Source organism: Oryctolagus cuniculus, chromosome 13 (genome assembly GCF_051225735.1).
Source record: "Oryctolagus cuniculus isolate XC-2025 breed Fujian yellow rabbit chromosome 13, ASM5122573v1, whole genome shotgun sequence".
In the NCBI taxonomy this organism is placed as follows: Eukaryota; Metazoa; Chordata; class Mammalia; order Lagomorpha; family Leporidae; genus Oryctolagus; species Oryctolagus cuniculus.
In genome coordinates this window covers 90,923,606-90,948,164 of record NC_142879.1, presented here as the reverse complement: position 1 = coordinate 90,948,164, position 24,559 = coordinate 90,923,606, and the positions used below count along the sequence as shown (strand labels likewise).

At 47.7% G+C, this 24,559-nt stretch overlaps 1 protein-coding gene across 3 annotated transcripts; it reads left to right on the top strand.

Annotated features, from left to right (window-relative positions):
- Nucleotides 1-1,864: 1,864 nt before the first annotated feature.
- On the top strand, nucleotides 1,865-21,225 carry CCSAP (centriole, cilia and spindle associated protein). 3 transcript variants are annotated; one of them, XM_070055857.2, is made up of 4 exons: nucleotides 1,865-2,016; nucleotides 2,252-3,257; nucleotides 15,438-15,706; nucleotides 17,371-21,225. In XM_070055857.2, exons 2-4 carry the CDS (start codon nucleotides 2,879-2,881, stop codon nucleotides 17,545-17,547), a joined length of 825 nt encoding a protein of 274 aa, XP_069911958.2. In that variant the 5' UTR covers nucleotides 1,865-2,016; nucleotides 2,252-2,878; the 3' UTR covers nucleotides 17,548-21,225. The 3 variants fall into 3 exon arrangements, with proteins under 3 accessions (XP_069911958.2, XP_017194335.2, XP_051694125.2); XM_017338846.4 differs by lacking the exon at nucleotides 1,865-2,016 and having other exon boundaries at nucleotides 2,065-2,396; nucleotides 2,821-3,257; XM_051838165.3 differs by lacking the exon at nucleotides 1,865-2,016 and having other exon boundaries at nucleotides 2,066-2,396; nucleotides 2,514-3,257.
- Nucleotides 21,226-24,559: the final 3,334 nt, after the last annotated feature.

Here is a 24,559-nt window from a genome sequence, read left to right as displayed (position 1 = left end):
GTTGTGTTGTAGATTATAAAAGTGGGTCACACATTCTCCCATGCAGACAGCAGGTCCCTTTGCAATGTGTGTTCCCTGTTCCTCCTTTGCAGAGATGGATTTTATTTTTTTAAAGATTTATTTATTATTTTAAAGTCAGAGTTACACACACACAGAGAGAGAGAGAGAGAGAGAGAGAGAGGTCTTCCATCCAATGGTTCACTCCCTAGATGATTGCAACGGCCAGAGCTGAGCTGATCCAAAGCCAGGAGCCAGGAGCTTCTTCTGGGTCTCCCACATGGGTACAGGGCCCAAGGACTTGGGCCATCTTCCACTGCTTTCTCAGGTCATGGCAGAGAGCTGGATCGGAAGTGGAGCAGCTGGGTCTCAAACGGGCGCTCATATGGGATGCCAGCGCTTCAGGCCAGGGCATTAACCCGCTGCACCACAGCGCCAGCCCCCCCAGAGATGTTTAGTTCTCTCTCCCTTGAAGCTCGGCCACTTTGCTTACCAGAACATTAGAATGCAGCAGGAGAGATATGTGATATGCAGAGGCCAGTCCAGCCTCTGGAGGATGAGGCCAAGATGGCCCCACCCACAACCAACCAAGGCCATGCCAGGTTCATGGGTGAGGCCATTTTGAACCTTTCAGCCCAGCTCTCCCTGCACCTGAATGTGACCGTGGAGGAACAGCCCAGGTTACCCCGAGAGTCCCAAGGAATACTAAATCTCAGTTGTTGTTTTTTTTAAGGTTCATTTGTTTTAGTTGAAAGGCAGAATTAGAGAGAGAGGGAGACAGAGAGAGAGAGAGAGAGAGAGATCTTCCATCCAATGGTTCACTCCCTAAATAGCTGCAACAGCCAGGGCTGGGCCAGACTGAAGCCAGGAGCCAGGAGTTTCTTCCCAGTCTCCCACGTGGCTGCCGGGACCCAAGGACTTGGGTCATCTTCCACTGCTCTCCCAGGTACATTAGCAGAGAGCTGGATCAGAAATGAGGCAGTCGGGACTCAAACCAGCACCCATTATGGGATGCCAGAGTTGCAGGCAATGGCTTTACCCACTACACCACAAAAACACCAGACCCCAACCTTACTTGTTTTAAACCACTAAGTTCTGGAGTGAATTATGCAGCAAAAGTTCCTTGAAACAGATCGTGTCCTGTATCTCTCAGAAAACTCACACACGGCCATTTCTTACACAGCATCCAATATTTGTGCAAGCATTAGAAACCAACTCTAGGTGTAGGCTTCTGGTCTAGTGGTTAGTAGCATGCTTGTTGGGACATCTGCAATCAGCATCCAAGTGCTGGGGTTCAACTCTGGGCTCCAGTTTCCTGCTAAGGCAGACCTGGGGAGGCAGGAAAGACAGCTCAAGTGATTGGGTTCCTGCCACTCACGTGGGAGACCTGGATTGAGTTCCTGTGGGCATGTGGGGAGTGAAGCAGCAAATGGGAGCACTATCAAACAACAAAACAAAAACCAAACAAAAACCCTCTATGTGCCTGCAGTAAGAACAAAGTAGAGCAGGGGACCGGCTTCTGTGGAGGTGTTAACAGCTGAAGCCTTCTGGCCCAGTAACTTCAAGTTCTCAGAACTCTGGCTCCTCCCAGTTGGGTCAGTGCCCACCTCAGGATCTTTTAGTTAAGGGGGAGGATGGGAGAGAGAGGAAAAGCCGCGCGCATAGAAATAAAAACACAAGGTGAATCCACAACAACCCCAGAATGGAAGCCAGGATGGGTTGGCTCATTCGCTTCAGGGCCTGTTTCTTCCCTGGGAAATGGGTTTTGATTCTTCTAAACTTCTTTCAAATTTTTTTCACAGTTACTGTATCAAACCGCCTCCTCCTCTTCTTTTTTTCCCCCTCCTTAAGGGAACAGGTGTTTGAAACTGTTAACAACAAACAGGGCAACACTGTATTTTTCCACACCTTACAACTGAATTTGTGCGAAGACCAGACCGGTAGACTTCCAGCCGGGACACCCAGTGTCTCCGGGGGCGGCATCCCTCACGGGACACAAGGAGCTTCTGCTGCCCACAGGTGCCTTCTGACGGGTGATGCTTGCCTGGGACAGCGCCTGCCGGGGCATGGGTGGCCCGGGGACCCGGACCTGGGTCCCTGGGCTGCCAGATTCGCTGCACTCCGGCTCCGCGCGCTCTGCACGGAGCCAGCCGCCCCCTTGGCGCGAGGCGGAGAGCCCGGGGCCCCGGAGCGCGCGGGGGAGGCGTCTACTCCCCGGGACTGAGGCGGCGCCTTCGCCTCCCGGTTGCTGCAGGAACGCGGGCTGCCGCGCCGACGGCGACATCTTGCTGGAGAGGAAAGCACAGCGCAGAGCGGGCCGCGCTTGAGCTGCTGCGCCACGCGCATCGCGGGCAGGCCTGAGTGCGGGTCGCGGGGCCGGGCTGGCACGGCAGGAAGAGGTAAGGCCGCCCGTCACCCCTCCGGCCCGCAGGCACTTCCCGAGAGGACCTCGGGTCCACTCGGGCCCCGGCCCTGCGCAGTCCCTGTTTCACTCCTCCCTCTCGGCTCAACTCCAGGTCTCCGCGGCCGCCTTGGCCCAGTCGCCCCCTGCCCGCAGCCACCGGACCCGACCGCCTCGGAGACCTGTTCCCCCCCAGCCCCCTTCGCCCCATCCCTGCCTGGCTCGCCCCTGCCCCCGCTGTCCCGGTCGCCCCGCCCCGTGCCAGGCCCCGGGCACCGTCTCCCGCCCGCTGGGCTCCGCCCCGCCCCCGCCTCTCCGCCCCCGCCCGCCCCATCCGGGCGGGGCTCCGGGTTTAAACGTCGCGGCGGGCCGGGCCGGCCGAGGGGCGGGGCGGGCCTCTGTGTCGAGTCCCCGGCCCGTAGGCGGCGGCGGAGGCGGCGCAGCGCGGAGCGGCGGACGCCCGGGGCCGGCGGTGGCACCATGTCCCCGGGAAGCGGGGTGAAGAGCGAGTACATGAAGCGCTACCAGGAGCCGCGCTGGGACGAGTACGGGCCCTGCTACCGGGAGCTGCTGCACTACCGCCTGGGCCGCCGGCTGCTCGAGCAGGCGCACGCGCCCTGGCTCTGGGACGACTGGGGCCCAGGCGGCTCCTCGGACGACTCGGCGTCGTCGTCGGCAACGTCGGGCGCCGGGCGCCCAGCGGCTCCCGTTCTCCGGTGCGCCCCGGCCTCGCCCCCGCCGCCCGCGGAGTCCCCTGCGCTGGAGGAGCCGGCGCGGCGCGCGCGGGGGCCCGCGGAGGAGCCGGACACCGAGGCCAGGGACGCCGAGGCGCAGGAAGCGGAGGACGCGACCGTGTCAGGTACGGAGCCCGGAGCGGGTGCGCGGGGGCCTCCGCCGAGGGGCTGGTTCGCTTTGCGCTTCTAGACCGCCAGTGTCTGTGGCTGCGCTCGGGCAAGATGCGTTTTTTGGGGGAGTGGGTGGGCAGATGGAGAATCCGCCTCCGTTGACAAAACAGGGGAGGTGTGGGCCCCGCCTCTGCGCTCCCACCCTTATTTCCCTAATTAGGCCGAGCCCGCTCCGACTCCGGAGCCGCCCTGACCTGTATCCGTTTCTCGGAGCCAGTTCGCGATAAGTCAGCTTCTCAGGCGCCCCGGCTGGATGAGAGTCCGCAGCTAAGCGTTCTCAATGGGGCCGTTGTGTGCCGCAGGAGCACCCTGAGCTCGCCGCGCTGTCCCTGTGGAGGACTTGGCGCCCGCGCGCGCCGCCGGGCCTGGGCGCCGTGCTCTGTACCGGCGCTGGCTGGGGGTCTCGGCGGCGCGCCCACCTCGCCGACGCTGGACCAGGGCTCCTTGGCGTCGTTACGTCTCCTGCCCGGAGTGATGCAGAGCCGGGAGCGCCTGGGTGCAGCCTGGAGCGGCTGTTTGCTGCTGCCCGGAAACCCTGATCTGGCGCCACCGCGGGCTCGCAGGTGCTAGCGAGGAAGAATAACAAGATTGAGTGACAGCTTATGCGTTCAGCATGTAGCCTTGTGTGCCTTCTCAGTAAACCTTCGGGGCCATCCTAGGAGGCAGGGCCACCATTTTTGTGGTTGTTTTTTAATCGATGATGAAATGGAAGCTCAGGACAGGTGATGAGTGACTTTTTGGCTTGCCTGCCAGGCTGACTCTCTTACGGGGCATCTCTGTGAGATGCTGAGAAACAGACGAAGGCCGTGCCCTATTGAGTTCGTCTCCGTTCCTCTGTGGCACAGCTGCCTCCCGGTCCTCGGGGCTCTTGTGAATTCTCACTGATTTCCTGATGCGTCAGCCGTCATTGTAACAGAAGGTGCAGGGGGTGGGGGGACTCTGCCTTCCAGATTATTCCGTGGGCACCGAGCTTGCTAGCTAAATTATGAAATATTCTCGATCAAGCTGGGATTCTTCTCTTTCTGCTCTCTCCCCCTTCATTGTGTGGCAAGGAGTTGCTGAATATTTGTGTGCACTATCCAGACAACTTTTAGGCGGTGTTGTGGTGTGGAGGGGGCCTGTGTTTGCCTGTTCGGGTGTGCTCTGTGTTCATGATGATTTTCAGTTGTTTAGAGATATGGAATCTTCCCAGTGGATTCAGCTAGCTAGCCTCCTTCCTTCCAAAATTCATTCCTGGGCCAGGCCAGAGCCAGGAACTCCATCCAGGTCTCCCTCCTGGGTGGCAGGGACCCAAGTACACGATGGGGTGTCATCTGTTGCCTCCCGAGTGTGCCAGCAGGATGCTGGATGGGAAGCAGAGGCGGTGAGAATTGATCCCAGGCACTCCAATATGAGATGCTGGTATTTAGCCCACGACTTAGCCAGCTGCGCCAACATGCCTGCCTCCACTTTTTTTTCTCTCCTAGAATTTTAAAATTTTAACTTTAGCATCGGAGAAAAGAAGGGATGTTTTCTGCTTCCAGTATTGACGATTGTCAAGATCATTTGCCGGCTCCTAGTTAGCAAAGTCCTTCCTTCCTGCGTTGGGCAAGATTAAACGTCCTTGTCTTCAAGTCGATGATTTCATATGCTAGAGTGATAACCACTCTCTTGAGTTTCTGTACACTACGTTTGTTCTCTTCCCTGTGTATATGTACACAAAGCTTATTACAAAAAGACAGCAACTCCCGCACACGTAAAGGTGACCTACTTCTTAGCAATGGCTTTCAATTTCCCGATTTTTCCTTTGGTATTTATTTCTCTATTTCTAAGTTACATAGCTGTTGTGGATTTTTTTATTTTTCATTTTTTAAAAGATTTATTTGTTTATTTGAAAGGCAGAGTTAAAGAGAAGCAGAGAGAGAGAGAGAGAGAAGTCTTCCATCTGCTGGTTCACTCCCCAGATGGCTGCAATGGCCAGAGCTGAGCTGATCTGAAGCCAGGAGCTTCCTCTGGGTCTCCCACGTGGGTACAGGGATCCAAGGACGGGCCGTCTTCCACTGCTTTCCCAGGCCATAGCAGAGAGCTGGATCAGAAGTAGAGCAGCTGGGATTTGAACCAGTGTCCTAATGGGATGCTGGCGCCACAAGCAGCGGCTCTACCCACTATGCAACAGCACAGCCCAATTTTTCGGTTTTTAACATTACCCATTGTAACCCAGCCAGATTTTCTTAGGGCTTCTCTGTGAGATGCCAAGGAGGAGCCGAAGGTTTGACTGAGAATCGGGTTGCCCGTTCTTGGGTGTGCCATCTTGAGTTCTCTGTTCCTCTGTGGCATTTAATTCTTTTAATTATTCTGTCCCATCTGAACAGCCCATCCCCACACCATGTCAATATAGTCATCCTTGTTAGAGTGACAGTTTGTATCCCCACTGCTGTGCCTGTGGGAAACGTTCCTCAAAGCTGACCTGCATCGTTTCCCTTGAGCCCTGTCTCCTTGTTTCACGGCGTAACCAACCTGACCTGCCCACTGTTGCTCTTGTCACCCTGAGCCTCTGGCCCACTGCTGCCCTGCCTGGCTGGTGTCTTGGAACAGTCCACAGGGACCTCCCAACTTTGACCATTGCTGTGTGGCTGGCACTCAGGTCCCCCTCCTCCTGGGTTTACCACCCTGCCCCCACCCCCTTGGTGGGACTCATCTTCTTGGTGGTTGCCTGAGAAAGTCTGAGAGGTTAAGTTTCTGAGGCCTTACGTTTCAGAAGAGAGCTTACTTTATTCTGCTCTTGCAATTCCAGGAGTGTGGCTGGGCAGGGAGTTTTGAGCTGGAAGTCATTGTGTCTGACATCTGGAGTCATTGCTACCCACACTGCCAATGCAGGCTTGCTGTTACACTTCTGCGTCGTTGAGTCTTGGTCCTCGTAGGTGCCATGTTTGGTTTGCTCTTGCTCTGCTCTTGGCCAGTGATCTAGATCTGTTTACCTCTGCTGCGCTGGGCCCCGGGCAGGTCCTTACAATCAGACTCATGTGTTTGATTCTGACAAGTTCTCTCCTTTCCGTTTCTTTCCTGAGTTTTTAATTGGCTATTAGACTCCACAAATTTATCCTTTAATTTTCTAGCTTCCTCCCAATTTTCATCTTTTTGTTCCTTTTTTTTTTTTTTTGGTGATGTTCTCAATCTAAGTCTAAGTCTTTTTTAACATTTTTCTAAGTCTTCAATAACTTTTTCACTTCGAGGATCCTGTTTGGTTTTTAAATTTTTTAAAAGATTTATTTATTTATTTATTTGAAAGAGTTACACAGAGAGAGGAGAGGCAGAGAGAGGAGAGGCAGAAAGAGAGAGAGGTTTTCCAGCCGATGGTTCACTCCCCAACTGGTCACAATGGCCAGAGCTATGCCAATCTGAAGCCAGGAGCCAGGAGCTTCTTCTGTGTCTCCCACATGGGTGCAGGGGCCCAAGGACTTGGGCCATCTTCTACTGCTTTCCTGGCCCATAGCAGAGAGCTGGACAGGAAGCAGAACAGCCGGGTCTCAAACCAGTGCCCATATGGGATGCCGGCGCTTCAGGCCAGGGTGTTAACCCACTGCGGCACAGCGCCAACCCCACCCCTGATTTTTTTTTTTTTTTTTAAATTCAACAGCCCTTGAATCGTTTTCTAGAAATAAATACCTGGTTCTTGGTTCACACAGATGGTATCTTCTCTTTTTGAAGATCTCATTAGAATGTGTGTTTCTTTTTTTCAGGTGTTTCTTTGGTATAATCTGTTTCACTTCTTGTTTGTTTCTTTTTTCTTGTAAGTGTATTTCATGTTAGATGCTTGTTGCAAATTTTGAAGGGTACTTGGCTTCTCCATCTTACTAAAGGGATATGGGTACTAAACCATGTGGGCAAGTTCCCTGCTTGTGTGTGCTTTGGGGGTTGAGGGTTGGGGGTACTTGCTTACTGTGGGATTCCTTCACTCCTGGAACCAGCGATCTGTAAAGAGTGGCCTAGACTTTTCCCGGTTCCTTACTTCACAGTCACACTTCTTTTTCAATAAGTTTTTGAAAATTTGCTTAGAATAAAAAAAGCAATCCTGCCTCTTTTTATGCTCATGTTCTCTACTCCTTCCAAATCCTTTCAACATTGCCCATCCTCCTCTTTCTCTAAATTTTAAACATTATATATTGACCTCCCATTATATGAGATAGAGAGGGAGGGAGAGGGAGAGATTGATTTAGCTCAAGGTCTTAGCTCTAACACCCCCAACTCCACCCCAGATATACACCAACACCAACACTCAAAACAGCTTGAGTTTTGTTTTGTTTTGTTTTTGACAGGCAGTGTGGACAGTGAGAGAGACAGAGAGAAAGGTCTTCCTACCATTGGTTCACCCTCCAATGGCCACTGCGGCCGGCGCACCGCGCTGATCCAAAGCCAGGAGCCAGGTGCTTCTCCTGGTCTTCCATGCGGGTGCAGGACCCAAGCACTTGGGCCATCCTCCACTGCCTTCCCTGGCCACAGCAGAGGCTGGACTGGAAGAGGAGCAACCAGGACAGAATCCAGTGCCCCAACTGGGACTAGAACCCGCGGTGCCGGTGCCGCAGGTGGAGGATTAGCTTGTTGAGCCGCGGCACTGGCTATGAGTTTTGTTTAATCACTATTCTGTGTTTGAATATTTGCAGATGAGCCCTGGCATATTCTGATATTTTCTCTATTATATTAAGTGAATCATTGCTTCATTTTCTTGCTTGCTTTCCAAAAAAATAATCCTGTCATCAGTTCAGCCTGAGACAGTCTGATTGAACTGTAAAACTGGCCATATTTCAGACGCATCAAATGTTCTTTTATTTGATCTTTTTTTCCTTGGAGACTTTTTTTGGAGCCCTTGATCTTCCTGTTCCGACCTAGACTCTGATGCTCAGATCTGGCATAGCTGCTGAACTGGGCCTGGTCCTTACTGCTCACCTGAGACTTCATTCCTCTCATCCCGTCGACTGCCTTATACATTTCAGGTTTTCCGTTAGTTTGGCCTACTTATTTCTTTTGATGGAGCACACCTGTCGGCCTTGCAAAATATTGCATGGGAAGTGGAGATCTTGTTGACCTTGCATGTCTGTATATGTATACAGAGCTGGGATTGATATTTTTGGCAAGTTGGAGAATTCGAGATTAGAAACCTTACACTTGGAAGGTGTCTTGTGATTACACTGAATTCTAGCTTCTGGTTTTGCTCTTGAAAAGTAACAGGCCATTCTGACGTCTCACTTGTATATGTGACCTCATATGATTTTTAAAAAAACTTTTTGATTCTTTTTATCCTGGTTGTCCTAAAATTCAGTGATGTGTTTATGTGTGTCTGTTCATTCATTGGGCTATGCCTTTTTAATCAGGAAACTCCTTGCAGTTTCGTGTTACTTCCTTATGCTGTTTAAAAGTATTTTACTCTGCTCCATTTGCTGTACTTTTGCTTTCTATAATTATTCTTGGTATACTTCCAGAACCAAAACTCTAGCATTATTTATTTAAAACATTTTAGTATTAGAAGTTTTGGTTCAGGGCTAGTGCTGTGGCACAGGGGGTTAAAGCCCTGGCCTGAAGCGCTGGCATCCCATATGGGTGCCGGTTCTAGTCGTGCTTGCTCCTCTTCTGGTCCAGCTCTCTGCTATGGCCTGGGAAAGCAGTAGAGAATGGCCCAAGTCCCTGGGCCCCTGCACCTGTGTGGGGAAGCTCCTGGAGGAAGCTCCTGGCTCCTGGCTTTCGGATTGGCGCAGCTCTGGCCATTGTAGCCATCTAAGGAATGAACCAGCAGATGGAAGACCTCTCTTTCTGTCTCTACCTATCTCTGTAACTCTGTCTTTCAAATAAATAAAATCAATCTTTTAAAAAAAAGAAGTTGTGGTTCTATAGTCTGGGAGAACTCTTTGATTTTATCTTCAAGCTCTGTATTGAATTTTTAAATTCTGTCGCCCTAGTTTAAGTTTTCAAGAAATCACTATATTTTGGTTCTGAGTATTCTTTAATTTCGATTTTAAAACATTTTTATTTATTTGAAAGACATACACCCACACACAGACATACACAAACACACATACATGCAGACAGGGAGGCAGAGAGAGCACATACTTCTATCTCTTGGTTCAAATGCTGCAATAGCTGGAGCTGGGCCAGTGCTATGCTATAGTGGGTAAAGCCACCACCTGCAGTGCTGGCATCCCATATGGGCGCCTGTTTGAGTCCCGGCTGCTCCTCTTCCAATCTAGCTCTCTGCTGTGGCCTGGGAAAGCAGTAGAAGATGGTCCAAGCCCTTGGGCCCCTGCACCCATGTGGGAGATCCGGAAGAAGCTCCTGGCTTCAGATTGGCACAGCTCCAGCCATTGCAGCTAATTGGGGAGTGAACCATCGAATGGAAGACCTCTCTCTCTTTCTGCCTCTCTTTCTCTCTCTGTGTAACTCTGACTTTCAAGTAAATAATAAATAAATTTAAAAAAATATATGTAACATAAAACTTGCAGGAGCAGGCATTGTGCTGCAGTGTTGAGCTGCTGCTTCAGATACTTACAGCCCATATTGGAGCAAGAGTTGGAGTCTCGGCTACTCCACTTCCAATCCAGCTCCTGCTAATGTGCCTGGGAAGCGGATGGTGGCTCAAACACTGGAGTCTCTGCCACCCACGTAGGAACCTGAATAAAGTTCTTAGCTCCTCACGTTGGCCTGGCCCAGCGACAGCTGTTGCAGCCATTTGGGGAAGTGAAGCAATAGATGACCTGTCTGTCTCTGTCATTCTGCCTTTCGAATAAATAAATCAATCTTTAAAAAAAAATGAAAAACCTGCAAAATTATACTAAGTGAAGAAACCTTAGAAACATCCCCGATTAGATCATAATTGTGAAAGGAACACCCTCCATCACCAGGATTCAAAAAAAATGTTTTTTATGTGGTTGCATTTGGTGCAGTGGTGATGATGCCTCTTGGGATACCTGTGTCACGTATCAGAGTGCCTGGATTTGAGGCCTGGTTCTGCTCTACATTCCAGCTTCCTGTGAATGTGCAGTCCAGGAGGAAGCAAATGATGGCTCAGCTACTTGGGTCCCTGCCATATTGGGGACATGGATGGAGCTCCTGGCTTCAGCCTAGCCCAGCCCTGACCATTACTGGTATTTGGAGAGTGAATCCAATGGAAAAGTCTTTCTCTGTCTCCTGCCTTTCAAAGAAAATGAATAATTAATAATTTAAAATGAAAAAAATTGTAAAATATATATAACACAAGAGTTACCATTTTTAAAGTACACAGCTCAGTGACAGCGTGTACTTTCATATTTTTGTGTAACCATATGTTTTGGTTTTGACCCAAGGTTTCTTTTTTTTTTTTTTTTTAAACAAGAGTTTTTAAATTTCAAAACTGCAAGAGCGCTAGGCATTTGGTTCAGAGGTTAAGACACTGCTGGGAAATCCTACATCCCACGGCAGAGTGCCTTGTTCTAGTCTTAGTTCCTTTGCTTCTCACCTGGCCTCAGCTAATGTGTACCCTCAGAGGCAACAGATGGCTCAGGTACTTGGGTTCCTGTCACCCACGTTGGGGACCAGGATGGAGTTCTTTGCTCTTGGTTTTAGCCTGGCCCAGCCCTGGCTGTTGTGGGCATTTGGGGAGTGAGCCGATAGGTGGAAAGTATTTCTCTTCTTGATTTCTCTCAAATAAAATGAAGGGGGAAAAAAAACCTAGAAGAGGTCTTTAAAAGTTCTGTTTTGGGGACCGGCGCTGTGGCATAGCAGGTAAAGCTGCTGCCTGCAGTGCCAGTATCCCATATGGGCACTGGTTCTAGTCCCGGCTGCTCCACTTCTGATCCAGCTCTCTGCTATGGCTTGGGAAAACAGTAGAATATGGCCCAAGTCCTTGGACCCCTGTACCCCTGTGGGAAACCCAGAAGAAGCTCCTGGCTTCAGATTGGCGCAGCTCTGGCTGTTGTGGCCAATTGGGGAGTGAACCAGCAGATGGAAGACCTCTTTCTCTGCCCCCCCCCCTTTGTGTAACTCTGAGTTTCAAATAAATAATTAAATCATTAAAAAAGAAAATGTTGTTTTGATGTATGTAGCTTGTTGGTTCTCTGGTTAGAGAATTTCAGGCTTATAAATGTAGTAAGATTTGCTTTATGGCTTAGGCTGTGCAAATTCCTGTAATGTTCCTTACATACTTGATGGGTCTATATATTCTGTAGTTGTGGCTGATGGTGGTGTTGTGACACTCACTGGGTCAGATTTGTTAATTCTGTTCAGTTGTTGAGGATCGGGCTGTTCAGTAAAACATCCTGTACTGGTGGACGTGTTCTCTCCTTCCACTCTCCAACCTGGCAGTCTCCAGCGGATGTGTTTAATAAGTACTTGGATGATGACCTATTGTAATTAAGGAACCAAATCTTTTCACTTTAGATTAAAATTACACATAATAGCTACATGTAGTTCATGTTGGACAGCACGATTTTAAATTGAGATGAAGTTCTTTTTTTTTTTTTTTAAGATTTATTTATTTTATTTGAAAGGCAGAGTCACAGAGGCTGAGGCAGAGAGAGAGGGGGCCTCCAACCGTCTCTGCTGTCTGTCTGAAAGCTGGGCTGTGTGCTTGTCCGTGGGGGCTCATCCTGCAGCCACTGGGATGCTGGGGGCCCAGACACAACTTTTAGGGGTTGATGCTCCACGGTGCCAGGGAAGCCCCAGACAGACTCTGATGAACCAGCAGGATTCTGGACGGCGGTGTGTGCTTGGCGAGCCAGCGGTTTTGGCTGGGAGTTAGCTGGTACTCAGAAAGGTTTACTGACACTGAGTCAGGTGCAAAGGATAGTTCACAGGTCCCTGGGGAGCCTGGAGGTGCAGAGGAGAGGCAACAGCTGGGCCTGGGCAGCTGCCCGTCTGGATTTGCCGCTGGCCCCTTGAGAGTTTGCAGCTGCCTTCGTGTCGCTCCCCCTCTTCGTGGAGGAACGACACAGGACCCTGCGTTGTTCTTTCGTCTGCTCGGCCCTCCCCGGGTTTGCTGCTGGTTCTTCCCGGGTTGGCTACCGTCCCTTCCACCTCCGTGGGGGAGTGGCACACCGCCGGCCGGCTCTCTCGGGGGCTGCTCAGATGTTCCTCAGGTGTTCCTGGTGCATGTTGTCTCTCTCCTCCTTTATAGTCCTCTTCCACCAATCCCAACTCTGCTACCCACACGCCGAGTACGCTGCTCTCCTCCAATCAGGAGCAGGTCCTGCTGCTTATTGGTTGAACTGGAGGCAGCTGTGTAGAAGCTGTTTGCTCCTCTCCCAGCACCATATTGTGGGAAAGCAGATGCATAGAATAAGTCTTAATTCGAGTAACAGTCTATTCCGAGTTGCTCCCCACACCTTCGGCTTTGATAACCTAGCATTTTCTTGTCTCCTTTGTCACTGGTTTGTCTGTTGATTGCCCCAGGTAGCTCATTCCCCAGATAGCCAGAATGGCTGGAGCTGCGCCAATCCAGAGCTGAGTTGATCTGAAGCCAGGAGCCAGGAGCTTCCTCCAGGTCTCCCACATGGGTGCAGGGATCCAAGGACCAGGGCCATCCTCCACTGGTTTCCCAGCCCATAGCAGAGAGCTGGATTGGAAGTAGAGCAGCTGAGACCCAAACCAGCACCCACATGGGTTGCTGGCACTGCAGGCTGCAGCTTTACCCGCTACGCCACAGCGCCAGCCCCTGAAGTTCTTTTTATTTGAATGCTGTATAAGTAGCTGAGAAAGACTCATTGCAGTCTGTCACCAGAACTGGTGGGGAATGCTGTGGGTTTTATTTTTGCCTGAAAATGCCTTTATTTTAAGCTTCATAGTTTACAATAGGATTTTAAAAACATGTACTTATATATGATTATCTTGTACAAGGCACTACTTTGAAGGTTTTTTTAAACATTAAAAATTACAGCCATAGGTGGTTTTCTGTCATTTCGTCTTTTGTTTCTGCTGCAGATGATTTTCAGGTGTGTCTTTTTCTGTACGTGCCGAGGATATGCACAGGGCTTTTCTTGTCTGTGAGTGATGATCCCAGTATCTCCAATCTGTCGTTCCAGCTGGTTCTCCTTCGATGCTTTCACTCCGTGTGTATGCCTGCTTCTCTTTCACAGTCCCCTGGTACTCGTGTTTGGAGCCTCGCATGCAGGAGCCAGAGAGGGTGCCTTCTCTTTTTCAGTCTTTGAAGCCACACAGGTGTTGCCTGCCCTTTGTCCTGATCCTGGTGGTCTTTCCTTTCTTTTCCTTTCCTCCTGGATCCAGGCAAGAGAAGGGTGGAGGGCCCGGCACTGTGGGTGGTGCAGCGGGTTAAAGCCCTGTCCTGAAGCGCTGGCATCCCGTATAGGTGCAGGTTCGAGTCCCGGCTGCTCCACTTCTGGTCCAGCTCTCTGTTATGGCCTGGGAAAGCAGTAGAGGATGGCCCAACTGCTTGGGCCCCTGTACACGCGTGGGAGACCTGGAAGAAGCTCCTGGCTTTGGATCGGCACAGCTCCAGCTGTTGTGGCCATCTGGGGAGTAAACCAGTAGATGGAAGACCTTTCTGTCTCTACCTCTCTGTAACAATGTCTTTCAAATAAATAAAATAAATCTTAAAAAAAAAAAAAGGAGAGAGAGAGAGAAGGATGGAGAGGGTGTGAACACAACATTCAGAGAAACATTGGAGCACTGAATGGATGTAGGCTCTCACACTCTTCCTCTTGTCCTATTTCATTCCCCAAGCGACTGGGCTACCTGGGTTTTAAAAATGTTTAGTAATAAATGAAACAGTTTGGTAGAGTCAGGGTCCTTGATGAAGGCACAAATGACAGATGCCTGACCTGGCAGACTCCTTAGAAACATACTCCATTCTGTCTGGACTGCCCCACGTGGGGTTCACCTGACATTCAAGGGAATGTGGAACTAGGCAAGAGAGGGGTCACAAGCAAAAGTAGAGGGGGGTGGAGGTGGGCATTTGGTGTAGCAGTTAAGATGCTGATTGGGGCACCCACATCCTGTGTCTGAGTACGTGGGCTTGTGTGCTGGCTCTGCTTCCATCTCCAGCATTCTTGATAATGCACATTCAGGGGGGCAGAAGGTGATGATGGCATGGTGTTTGTGTCCCTGCCACCCGCGTGGGGGATCTGGATTGAGTTCTCAGCTCTTAGCTTCGGCCATGAGTCCTGGCCCCCTGGCTGCTGGGAACACCTGGGAAGTGAACCAGCAGACGGAAGATCTTTATTTCTGTTTCTCTGTCTTATTAAAATAAATTAAAAAAATTTTTTTAAGTAGTTAGGGGCAAGAGTCTGAGGCTTTGTATTGTAGTCTACAAAGTCATCAGAGAGAGGCTAATTTTGCAGCATGCAGAGGGAGGGAGGAGTAAGCTTAAGACCTAAACCCCTGGATGAGGACAGGTCCACAAAGAGTTTGTGCAAAAGAATATAGTGTTATTAAAAAAATTGATTAAAAAGATAATGAATGGCAAAGTCCTGAAAGGTAATCAATAGATATTTTTGCCAAGTGTATCAGTGTATCCTTAATATCCGCGATGCTCACGTTGGGCAGTCACACTCTATAAAGCAGCTTCCTAGCTCTGCTGGCAGAATTTTGGGCCGTGTGGACTGTGGACCTGATTCACCGAGTCGTTTCTGCGGCCATGCCGAAGAGCTCTCATCTCCAGCGGGGAGGTGCGTAGCTGTGCACCCAGGGGGGTAACCATGGAAACCACTCTGGATTGTGATGGACGGCCTTTCAAACCGGGGCGGCCACCCAGCTCTTCCCAGGAGCACATGAGGGTTATAATGAGTGTTTTTGGTCACCAAGGGATTCCAGCTGAATCCTTCCCTGAAGCACAGCATACAGATAATTGGATTTGGCTTGGGGTTTCAGAGAAAACCATTAGGGCATGGTGCTTTCTGGCTTTTAGCATTTCACTGAATTATACATCTCAGCTGCCTTGGAGTAGGCGTGGTTCAGTCTTGGTGTATTTACTGTTGATTTTAAAATGGGATAAATGGCTGGAAAGTTGCTCTGCTAACTTGTTTCTGTATTTCTGCTTTAAGTGAAACTCTAGTTCAGCCGTGTGTGCAGATGTTACTGACCTGACGAAGCACTAAGATTTTTTCAACCGAAGTATTTGAAGTGATTGTGTGCACGCCTGCTTTTCTTGTATTTACATCGTTTTCTCTTTTCAAAAGCCCTGCCAGCGAAAGATGTAGAAGGAAAACCTGAAGAGCCAACCAAAACAAAAGAGACTGACAAGTTAGCCGTCAGTGTCGAACCTCGACAACCGCCAAGTGCCTTATTTGCCAGAGGAAATAGGAAAGCGGCCAAAAGTCCCCAAAGGTCATCAAGTAAGATAAAAGAGAACAGGCATCCATTTGCCCTTTATGGCTGGGGAGAAAAACAGATGGATACGGGGAGCCAGAAGACTCACAACGTCTGTGCATCTGCTCCTGTGCACGAGGTGAGCCCCCACCTCTCTGCTGTCTGTCTGAAAGCTGGGCTGTGTGCTTGTCCGTGGGGGCTCATCCTGCAGCCACTGGGATGCTGGGGGCCCAGACACAGCTTTTAGGGGTTGATGCTCCACGGTGCCAGGGAAGCCCCAGACAGACTCTGATGAACCAGCAGGATTCTGGACGGCGGTGTGTGCTTGGCGAGCCAGCGGTTTTGGCTGGGAGTTAGCTGGTACTCAGAAAGGTTTACTGACACTGAGTCAGGTGCAAAGGATAGTTCACAGGTCCCTGGGGAGCCTGGAGGTGCAGAGGAGAGGCAACAGCTGGGCCTGGGCAGCTGCCCGTCTGGATTTGCCGCTGGCCCCTTGAGAGTTTGCAGCTGCCTTCGGCTTTGATAATCTAGCATTTTCTTGTCTCCTTTGTCACTGGTTTGTCTGTTGATTGCCCCACATGGGCCACCCTTTTGCTCTCCCAATTAAATTTCAAATTGCCGCATTTCCCATTTGTCTGTAAACCGATGCATTTTAGTCCCAGGAACTTTAATTCTCCTCTGCCTTAGCCCTGATTTTTCACCCAGGGTCGGGCCCTGAAAGCGTTTCAGATGAGAAGGTCCTCATGTATGTAGTCACAAAACAGTGATCTGTGTTAGCATTAACACTGTTGCTACAGGCTGGCACCGTGGCTCACTAGGCTAATCCTCTGCCTGCAGCACCGGCACACTGGGTTCTTGTCCCAATTGGGGTACCAGATTCTGTCCCAGTTGCTCCTCTTCCAAGTCCAGCTCTCTGCTGTGGCCCAGGAGGGCAGTGGAGGATGACCCAAGTGCTTGGGCCCTGCACCCGCATGGGAGAGCAGGAGAAGCACCTGGCTCCTGGCTTCGGATCAGTGCAGTGTGCCGGCTGTAGCTGCCATTTGGGGGGGGGGTGAACCAACGGCAAAGGAAGACCTTTCTCTCTGTCTCTCTCTCTGTCTTAACTCTGCCTGTCCAAACAAACAAACAAACAAACAAAAACAAACAAACAAAAAAACAAAACAAAAAAACAAAAAAAACCGTTACTACAGCCTGAAGCAAAGGATGCATGAAAAGAAACATAAACGGGAATTTTTTTTTTTTTTGAATTCTGTTTCAATACCACAATCAGAGTTTAGCTGAACAGACTTCTGAACCCTGGCAGATGGTGTTATCTGGAGTGATATTTGAGACAACAAATCTGTTGCTCAACAAAAGACCTCTGACAAGCGCTTGGGAATTAATTTGAACAGGATTTATCCTTGAAGAATGAAGGATGGGAGGAAAATCCCACGTCTCTCTCTCTCTTTTTTTTTTTTAAGTACACTGCCCCTTAAACATTTACTTACCCGTTTAATGCCAAGCACTTCCACATTTTTCCAGCATCCCTTCTAGAAGCGCATGCAAAGTAGTTGCTCACCATTTCTATCTGTTGCTTAGTTTCATTGTCACTGATGATGGGGAAGTCACAGTAGCATCAGGTGGGAATGGCCATCTGTGGCAGCCTTTACTATTAGACAAGCTGCACACAGAAAGACAGGGCTTGGCCCTCTCTCTGTTCCAGGTTATGGGGTCGGGGTGGGGACTGAGGGTCTTGACTTTGATTGCGTGTATTCTTGACACTTAGTGCAGAAGCTTAGACTCTTGCCTTTGAACTTCCCTTAGATCCATGAGTCAGCATTACGCGCCAAGAACAGAAGACAGGTGGAGAAAAGGAGACTGGTAGCTCAGAGGCAGCGTGCTCACTCTGTGGAGGCGGAGAAGACCAGAAAGGGGAAGGCTTCCTCCTCGGAGAACCCGTGGATGACAGAGTACATGAGATGCTATTCGGCAAGAGCCTAAAGGACCGTGGCCTGGACAGCTTCCCCCGAGAAGTCCAAATGAAAGGAAAGAAAAACCACCAATTGAAATTGGACACAGGTTTAAGAAACCACCTGATTATGCACGTTTTTCTTGGGGAAACGATTGTTTCTTTTGATGAATTTTGGTCACCTACCTCAGCAGTAGGGCAGACAGTTGAAGCCATAGATATTTGGTTATTTATGAAGATAATTCCCTAAATCTTTGATATCCCTTCAAGGGTTTTAAGGCATCTTAATCTTTTAAGAGTGACACCAAATGCCTTTAAATGGCTATAGATGCTCACCACTCCGTATTCTTGCCCTGCGTTTAAGTGGAGCCCATTTTCATTCCCGTCCTGAATAGCTTTTCAGATCCCATAGCCTGTAAGATCATTCCATCCCGCGGCGTTCAGATTAGTTTTCCTCTTGTGCGGTTTTCTCTGTGGAAGAGTAGCAAGTCGGACATGCCGTGTAGCCCCTCTGTTGATTCCATGTATGGTGAAACTGGAACTTAGGCAGTTCCAGGAAAACTAGCCGTCACTTCTTTGTCTTTCAGTTCAGCACCAGCTCCATGTACATTGTGGTATTTAAGAGCTACCCAGGCTGGGTGAGGGTCACCTTTTCCCTTTAAATTGTCATCTAGGCACCTCTTATTTAATAGTTTAATAGTTCAAATACATTCCAATGAATGCAGTGCCAGTGCAACATGTGTTGAGAATAGTAATAAGTCAAAGACTGTCACATTTTTTTATTGTGAGTTTTTTTTTAAAAGAATATATAATGTAGAATCAGTCACTTGTGACAGACTAATATTTTGGTGTGTATACATGTGGACTTTTGCCTCTCCTATAATAGCTGGCAATGATACTTAGAACTTATAATATGGAATTTCATTGAGTGAATCAAGATTGTTTAGCCCATTGGGGATGAAGGACCGATATTGATACACAGTAGGTATGCTGCCCCTCCCCCCCGCCTTTTCCTCTACCGAACTTAACAGCAAAGTCTTGCTGATGTATAAAATTCAGACTTTAGGTTGAAATATCTTACTGTTTGGTTCCTACTCAGTATATCTCCTGTTCACCTTGATGTGAGAGGATGGTGATGTGTGTATAAGTACTATTTAAATTATGCTACTTTCCTCAACTGTGTTTGCTTTTGGTGGGTAGAAAAAAATTTTTTTTTAAAACACTGGTTTCCATCAAATGGGTAAATTCTTTTCCATCCTGCAGAAGCAAGAATCTTCTAGAAAGATGAGTGCTAAATTCTTTGAAAGAAAAGGTACTTTACCTGTGCCAACCTAGCACCTGGAGATGGGGGAGTGAGACGAGGCTGAGCACTTCCTTGATACTTTTACTCTAGGTCTTTGAAGTACGATATTGAATCTTTAGAACAAAAATTGGTTTTATTTCACATGAAGTTGTCACACAGTGTCATAACTCTATTAAGCTTTGAAAACTTATGCTGAAGAAGTGTATTTTTTTAAAAAAAGAATTTTATGTGCATAGTTTTGAGGCGAATTATTTTACTCAGAGAGCACTCCTTAATCATTGAGATGTATATTTAAAAAGAGGGAAATTCTACACGTTGTCCAAAACAACTTTGCCAATAATTCTGGTGAATTTTGGTGTTCTCTGTTGTTAGTCTTTACACATTGCAGGTACCTAAAGATCACATTTCTGTGGTGATTGTGATGGTGTGGCTGATTGTGTAAACTGTTGCTTTAAAACCATTTCTTGCATGTTTAGTTCTAGCCGTTCAGCTCAAGAGTGTGTGTTGCGTTTGACAATCTCTAGGAAAGATGGCTTTGGCCCCACACTGAGGGACTGCCTTAGAAACCCCCATTCCCCAGACTTGGAATAAGCCAGACTTTCTCGTGTTTAGGAAGCAGACTTTATTTCATGTGCTTGCTCTTGAAAACTCCAGAGATAAAACCTAGAAGGCAGTGTTGGCCAGTCTTTCACCCTTTCCTTCGAGGAGATGACGAATGGACAAGATGTGAAAGCCTCTTTAGTGCACATGAGAGGCGTGAATCAGTGTGAATTCCTACCTGATGTCCAAGTCCTTCGTCGCTTAGGGTTTCTTTTCTTTAGTGACAATTGTGTTTTGAAAATTTTAGGTTTTTAACAGTTTGATGGTCCTACTTTTTTCTTCTCATTCTAAACACTAATGTAGTAATAATCATGTTTCTAATTCTTGGGACAACTTGGAGGATAGTGAGATAGCTTAAAATTACCTTTCATTTTGAAAAAACCTGAAACTGAGAATCCCAAGATACTTAAAATAAATACTACATAAAATTCTGTAAATTTTGGTTTTAGGCTCTTAATTTAACCACAAGCCATAAACATGCCTTTTGCAGGTACTTTTATTTTACAATAAATACACAAATAGAATATTGAAATAATGCCTGGCTTCCTGCTGGACCAAAATGAATGAGAAGTGAGAAAGATTCTGTTCTTTTATCTGTTCTTATTTAGGGGGTGTCAGACTCCTTGGCACTTCTGGTTATGTCTGTAAGTCTCCCCCCATAAAAGTAACAGTTCCCTTCAACATTATCTCAGCAAAATTCCCTTCTTGGGAGAAACCATTGCAAACCTTTCCTAAGGACATTTTTAAAGTTTACTGAATGTATAACTTCCTCATAATGTAGAAGGCACATATGTATGTCATTCCACATGTAATATCTTTGTCATTAAATTTCATCAAGGATCAGTTGCTAAGTAATTTGAAAGGTATGTATGCTTAGGTCACTTGAACTCAGCTAACAAAATTATAAGAAAGACAGCAAGGAAAGCTGGTGTTGAGTTACTTCAAGTCTTAACTTCCAAAAAAGAACTCTATAACTGCAACTCTTAACAAGTCTTTGTGGTCTACCCTAACCCCTTCAAAATGATAATGCTGCCCTGGGCATACACTTTGTAAATGAAATGTTAGAGTACTTGATATTTAAAATGTTCTAAAGTATTAGAGAGAGAGAGAGAGAGAGAGAGAGAGAGAAAATATATCACTGTAAAGTAAAAACAAGCTTTCTTATTGACTGCTTTAGTAAAAAACTTAGCTTATGGATAGTTATACGCTTAACTGGACTAGATAAATGGTGCTAATATTTATATAGCCTGATTCTATAGTTGGTTTGGTATCAAACTGCTAGTGCCTGACCCATATATGGTCCTTACTGTATAGTCTTTGATCAGTTAAGTAATATTTTAAAACAAAATGATCCTAAAAATATGACTGGCCATTTGCAAATGTTTGAAGTGTTGAATATGGAACTATTCAGTCAGACTACACGCTTAGTGTACCTGGCCCTTGTCCCACACTACTCCTGCCAAGCTTGCTAGTATAAGATGGGAAAACAGTTGCTTACCCTAGTAATACTTATTTCCATTTTGAAACTCTGGACACTTGAACAAAGGCATTAGAATCCTCCTTTTGCATTTTTTTTATAATAACAAAGTTATTTAGGCAAAGTGTCCCCAGGTTATTTTATGTCTGTTTTGAGCACTACATTCACTTTAAAATTCTGGAAGAATAAAGGCTGGGCACCATCCAATCACAAAGCTCAGGCAATAGGAACTTGGGGTTGTGTTTTCTAAGAACTCTGTATTGTTTTTAGCTTATATTTAATATTGCACTTACTTGGAAAAATGTGAATAAACTTAATATTAAAGGCTCAGACTTCTATTTTGTGAGAAATGATTCTGATAAGTATATAAATGGGCTGAAGAGAATGTGATAACACGGACTCCTAAGTGGATTTTCATTAAATGCTTATCATGTCCAGGAAGAGGTGAGTACTGTGTATATATTTTCAGTTGAAATGTATTTTTCCCCACACTTTTCTCTCACACTTTCTTACTGTTTTGAAGGTTCTAGAAGTAATAGTGTGTGCTTAAAATAATTCAATAAATATAGAGTAAAAAGTAACAGTTCCCTTCAACATTATCTCAGCAAAATTCCCTTCTCAGGAGAAACCAGTTTTCCTAAGGACTTTCCTAACCACTTTTCCTAAGGACGTACCTGTGGAGATAAAGGTTTACTTCTTTTCTTTTTGCATAAATATGAGATAGTGCTGTACACATGCTGTAATTTTTTCTAGTTCCAGGCAAGATGAAATAAACACATGTCCTGGACAGAATGCATTACACAATGGTGTGAGGACCAAAAAGTAAATAGCACACAGTGGAAACACCAGAACCATGAACCCCATTGATGGGGTGCTGAGTTTGTCCTCCAGCCTAAACACAACTCAGGGCAAGCCACAGAAGTGCACACTGGTACAGCAGCCATAGACCTGGCCCAAGAAGCCAGAAAGAGACCGCGAAAGCTCATGGGAGCGGAGGGAAGTGCCTCCTCCCCTCTCCTTTTTCTCTCTCTCTTTTATTTTTTTATTTTTTGACAGGCAGAGTGGACAGTGAGAGAGAGAGACAGAGAGAAAGGTCTTCCTTTTGCCGTTGGTTCACCCTCCAATGGCCGCCGCGGCTGGCGCGCTGCGGCTGGTGCACTGCGCTGATCCGATGGCAGGAGCCAGGAGCCAGGAGCCAGGTGCTTTTCCTGGTCTCCCATGGGGTGCAGGGCCCAAGCACTTGGGCCATCCTCCACTGCACTCCTGGGCCACAGCAGAGAGCTGGCCTGGAAGAGGGGCAACCGGGACAGAATCCGGCGCCCCGACCGGGACTAGAACCCGGTGTGCCGGCGCCGCTAGGCGGAGGATTAGCCTAGTGAGCCGCGGCGCCGGCCTTCCTTTTTCTCCATTTCTTCATGCAGAAGCTTTTCGTAAATCTGGTTGCCAGTGAGAGCCTGCAGAGACCTTAAGTTTGAGGGAGGAGAACTCCACGTATCTCCATTTGATAGAGGTCTGGCACCAAGAGGGTGGGCCTGAGTTAATGCGCCTTTTTCTTCCCTCCCATCTAAAGACCATCGCTCAAATATAGAAGTGAACAGGTTCAGGTTGCAAGATCAAAACAAGGAGGGGGCGGGGCCCTAGGGAGCTCCAGAGTACTGGATAATAGCATAGAGGGGAAGTCCTTAGGAAAGTGACTCCTCGAAGTTACAATGAGCTTCTGCACTGGACTTTGTTCACAGGGTTCCTGCATGGGACTGATTCTAATGAGCATACCAGAGATAGGCAGCCTTGCCTCAGGTTCAGATTGGCTGCGAGATGTTGCACACATCTGGGATGGATCCAAATAGCTCTGCAGAGTCTTTGAAAACTAAACTTGACTTTGGCACCGGTACCCACAGAAGGCATGTTGCAACTTCTGGGCTGAACTCAGCCCATCAGTGGCCCGATAGAGGCCATTAAAGATACTAAAGTACATATTAAAAAGGTCAAATTAACAATCCTAGACTTTTTTAAAAAGATTTATTTATTTAAAAGGCAGAGTTAGAGAGGCAGAGAGCGAGGTCTTTCATCCACTGGTTCACTCCCCAAATGGTTCCAATGGCTGGAGCTGGGCTGACCTGAAGCCAGGAGCTAGGAGCTTCTTCCAGGTCTTCCACACGGGTGCAGGGGCCCAAAGACTTGGGCCATCTTCCACTGCTTTCCCAGGCCATAGCAGAGAGCTGGATCAGAAATGGAGCAGCTGGGACTGGAACTGGCACTCATGGGATGCTGGCCTTGCAGGCCATGGCTTTACCTGCTATACCTTAGCACCGGCCCCTCCATGAACTTTTTGAAGTACTCATTAATGAGTCAACTTGCCATTTAGACTCTGAATATTCTCAGCGGTGTGTGCTTCTAACAGCATAGCTTCAAAATATATTCAGCTGTGCTGACCGTGATACCCTCAATATGGTGAACCTTCCTAAAATCTACGGGACTTTGTGTAAGTGTGGCCACCGTCGTCTCTGCAAGGTGACAAAGTACAAGAACAAGGGCTCTGCATGCTCAGGGAAGGTGGCATTGACAGGAAGCACAGTGGCTGTGTGGGCACACTGAGCTGAATTTCTGGGGAAAGGTTAAAATGACAAAGGCTGTACTGGGGCAGAACATGTGAGAAATCTGACAGCTGAAAGAAACAGATTCACCTTTGCAGCCAGAGACATCAGCACTCCTGTCAGTAAGAGAGCTAGGAAGCAGAAAATCAGCCAATATATGGAAGAGCTGAATAGCAATAATCCAATGGATCTGACATTTATAGAAAAACACTCCAGGCCAGCACTGTGATGCAGCGGGTTAAAGCCCTGGCCTGAAGTGCTGGCATCCCGTATGGGCACCAGTTCTAGTCCTGGCTGCTCCTCTTCCGATCCAGCTCTCTACTGTGGCCTGGGAGAGCAGTGGAAGATGGCCCAAGTCCTTGGGCTCCTGCACCCATATGGGAGACCCGGAAGCAGCTCCTGGCTTCGGATTGGCTCAGCTCTGGCCATTGCAGTCAACTGGGGAGTGAACCAGCGGATGAAAGACCTCTCTGTCTCTGGCTTTCTCTGTAACTCTGTCTTTCAAATAAATAAGATAAATCTTTAATAAAAAAAAAACACTCCACAAAACAACAGAATACATGTACATATCCTTTAATCTTTTAAAAAATTTGTATATATCATAAATACAACATTAGGAACATAGTAATTCTTCCCACAATTTCTCCTACATCCTGTTTAGTCCAAGAAAGAAAAAGAATGGAATAAAAGAACTGTTCCTCAACAGTGTAGACAAGGGCTGTTCTATGTTATTGCTTCTTGAAGGTGCTTTTGCTACCCCCTCTTCTTTTCCTTTCTTTCTTCTCCTCTTTTTTCCTTTCAGAAACTTACTTGTCTTTAAGGAAGACCACAAGGATGACGCATCTTTTGTGAGCTCTTAGATACAACTATAACTTACAGGACATAATAACATCCTCCATTTAATACACTAAAAGGAAGTGATTCTTGAGAGCAAGTTTTACTGTTTAAATTTCATGATACAACTCTTTGGGGACAGAGGTCCTGCCCTTGAAGTTAGTGCACAGTGACTCTTAAGTTTAACAAATAACACTTTTTTTTTTTTCTTTTTTGACAGGCAGAGTGGACAGTGA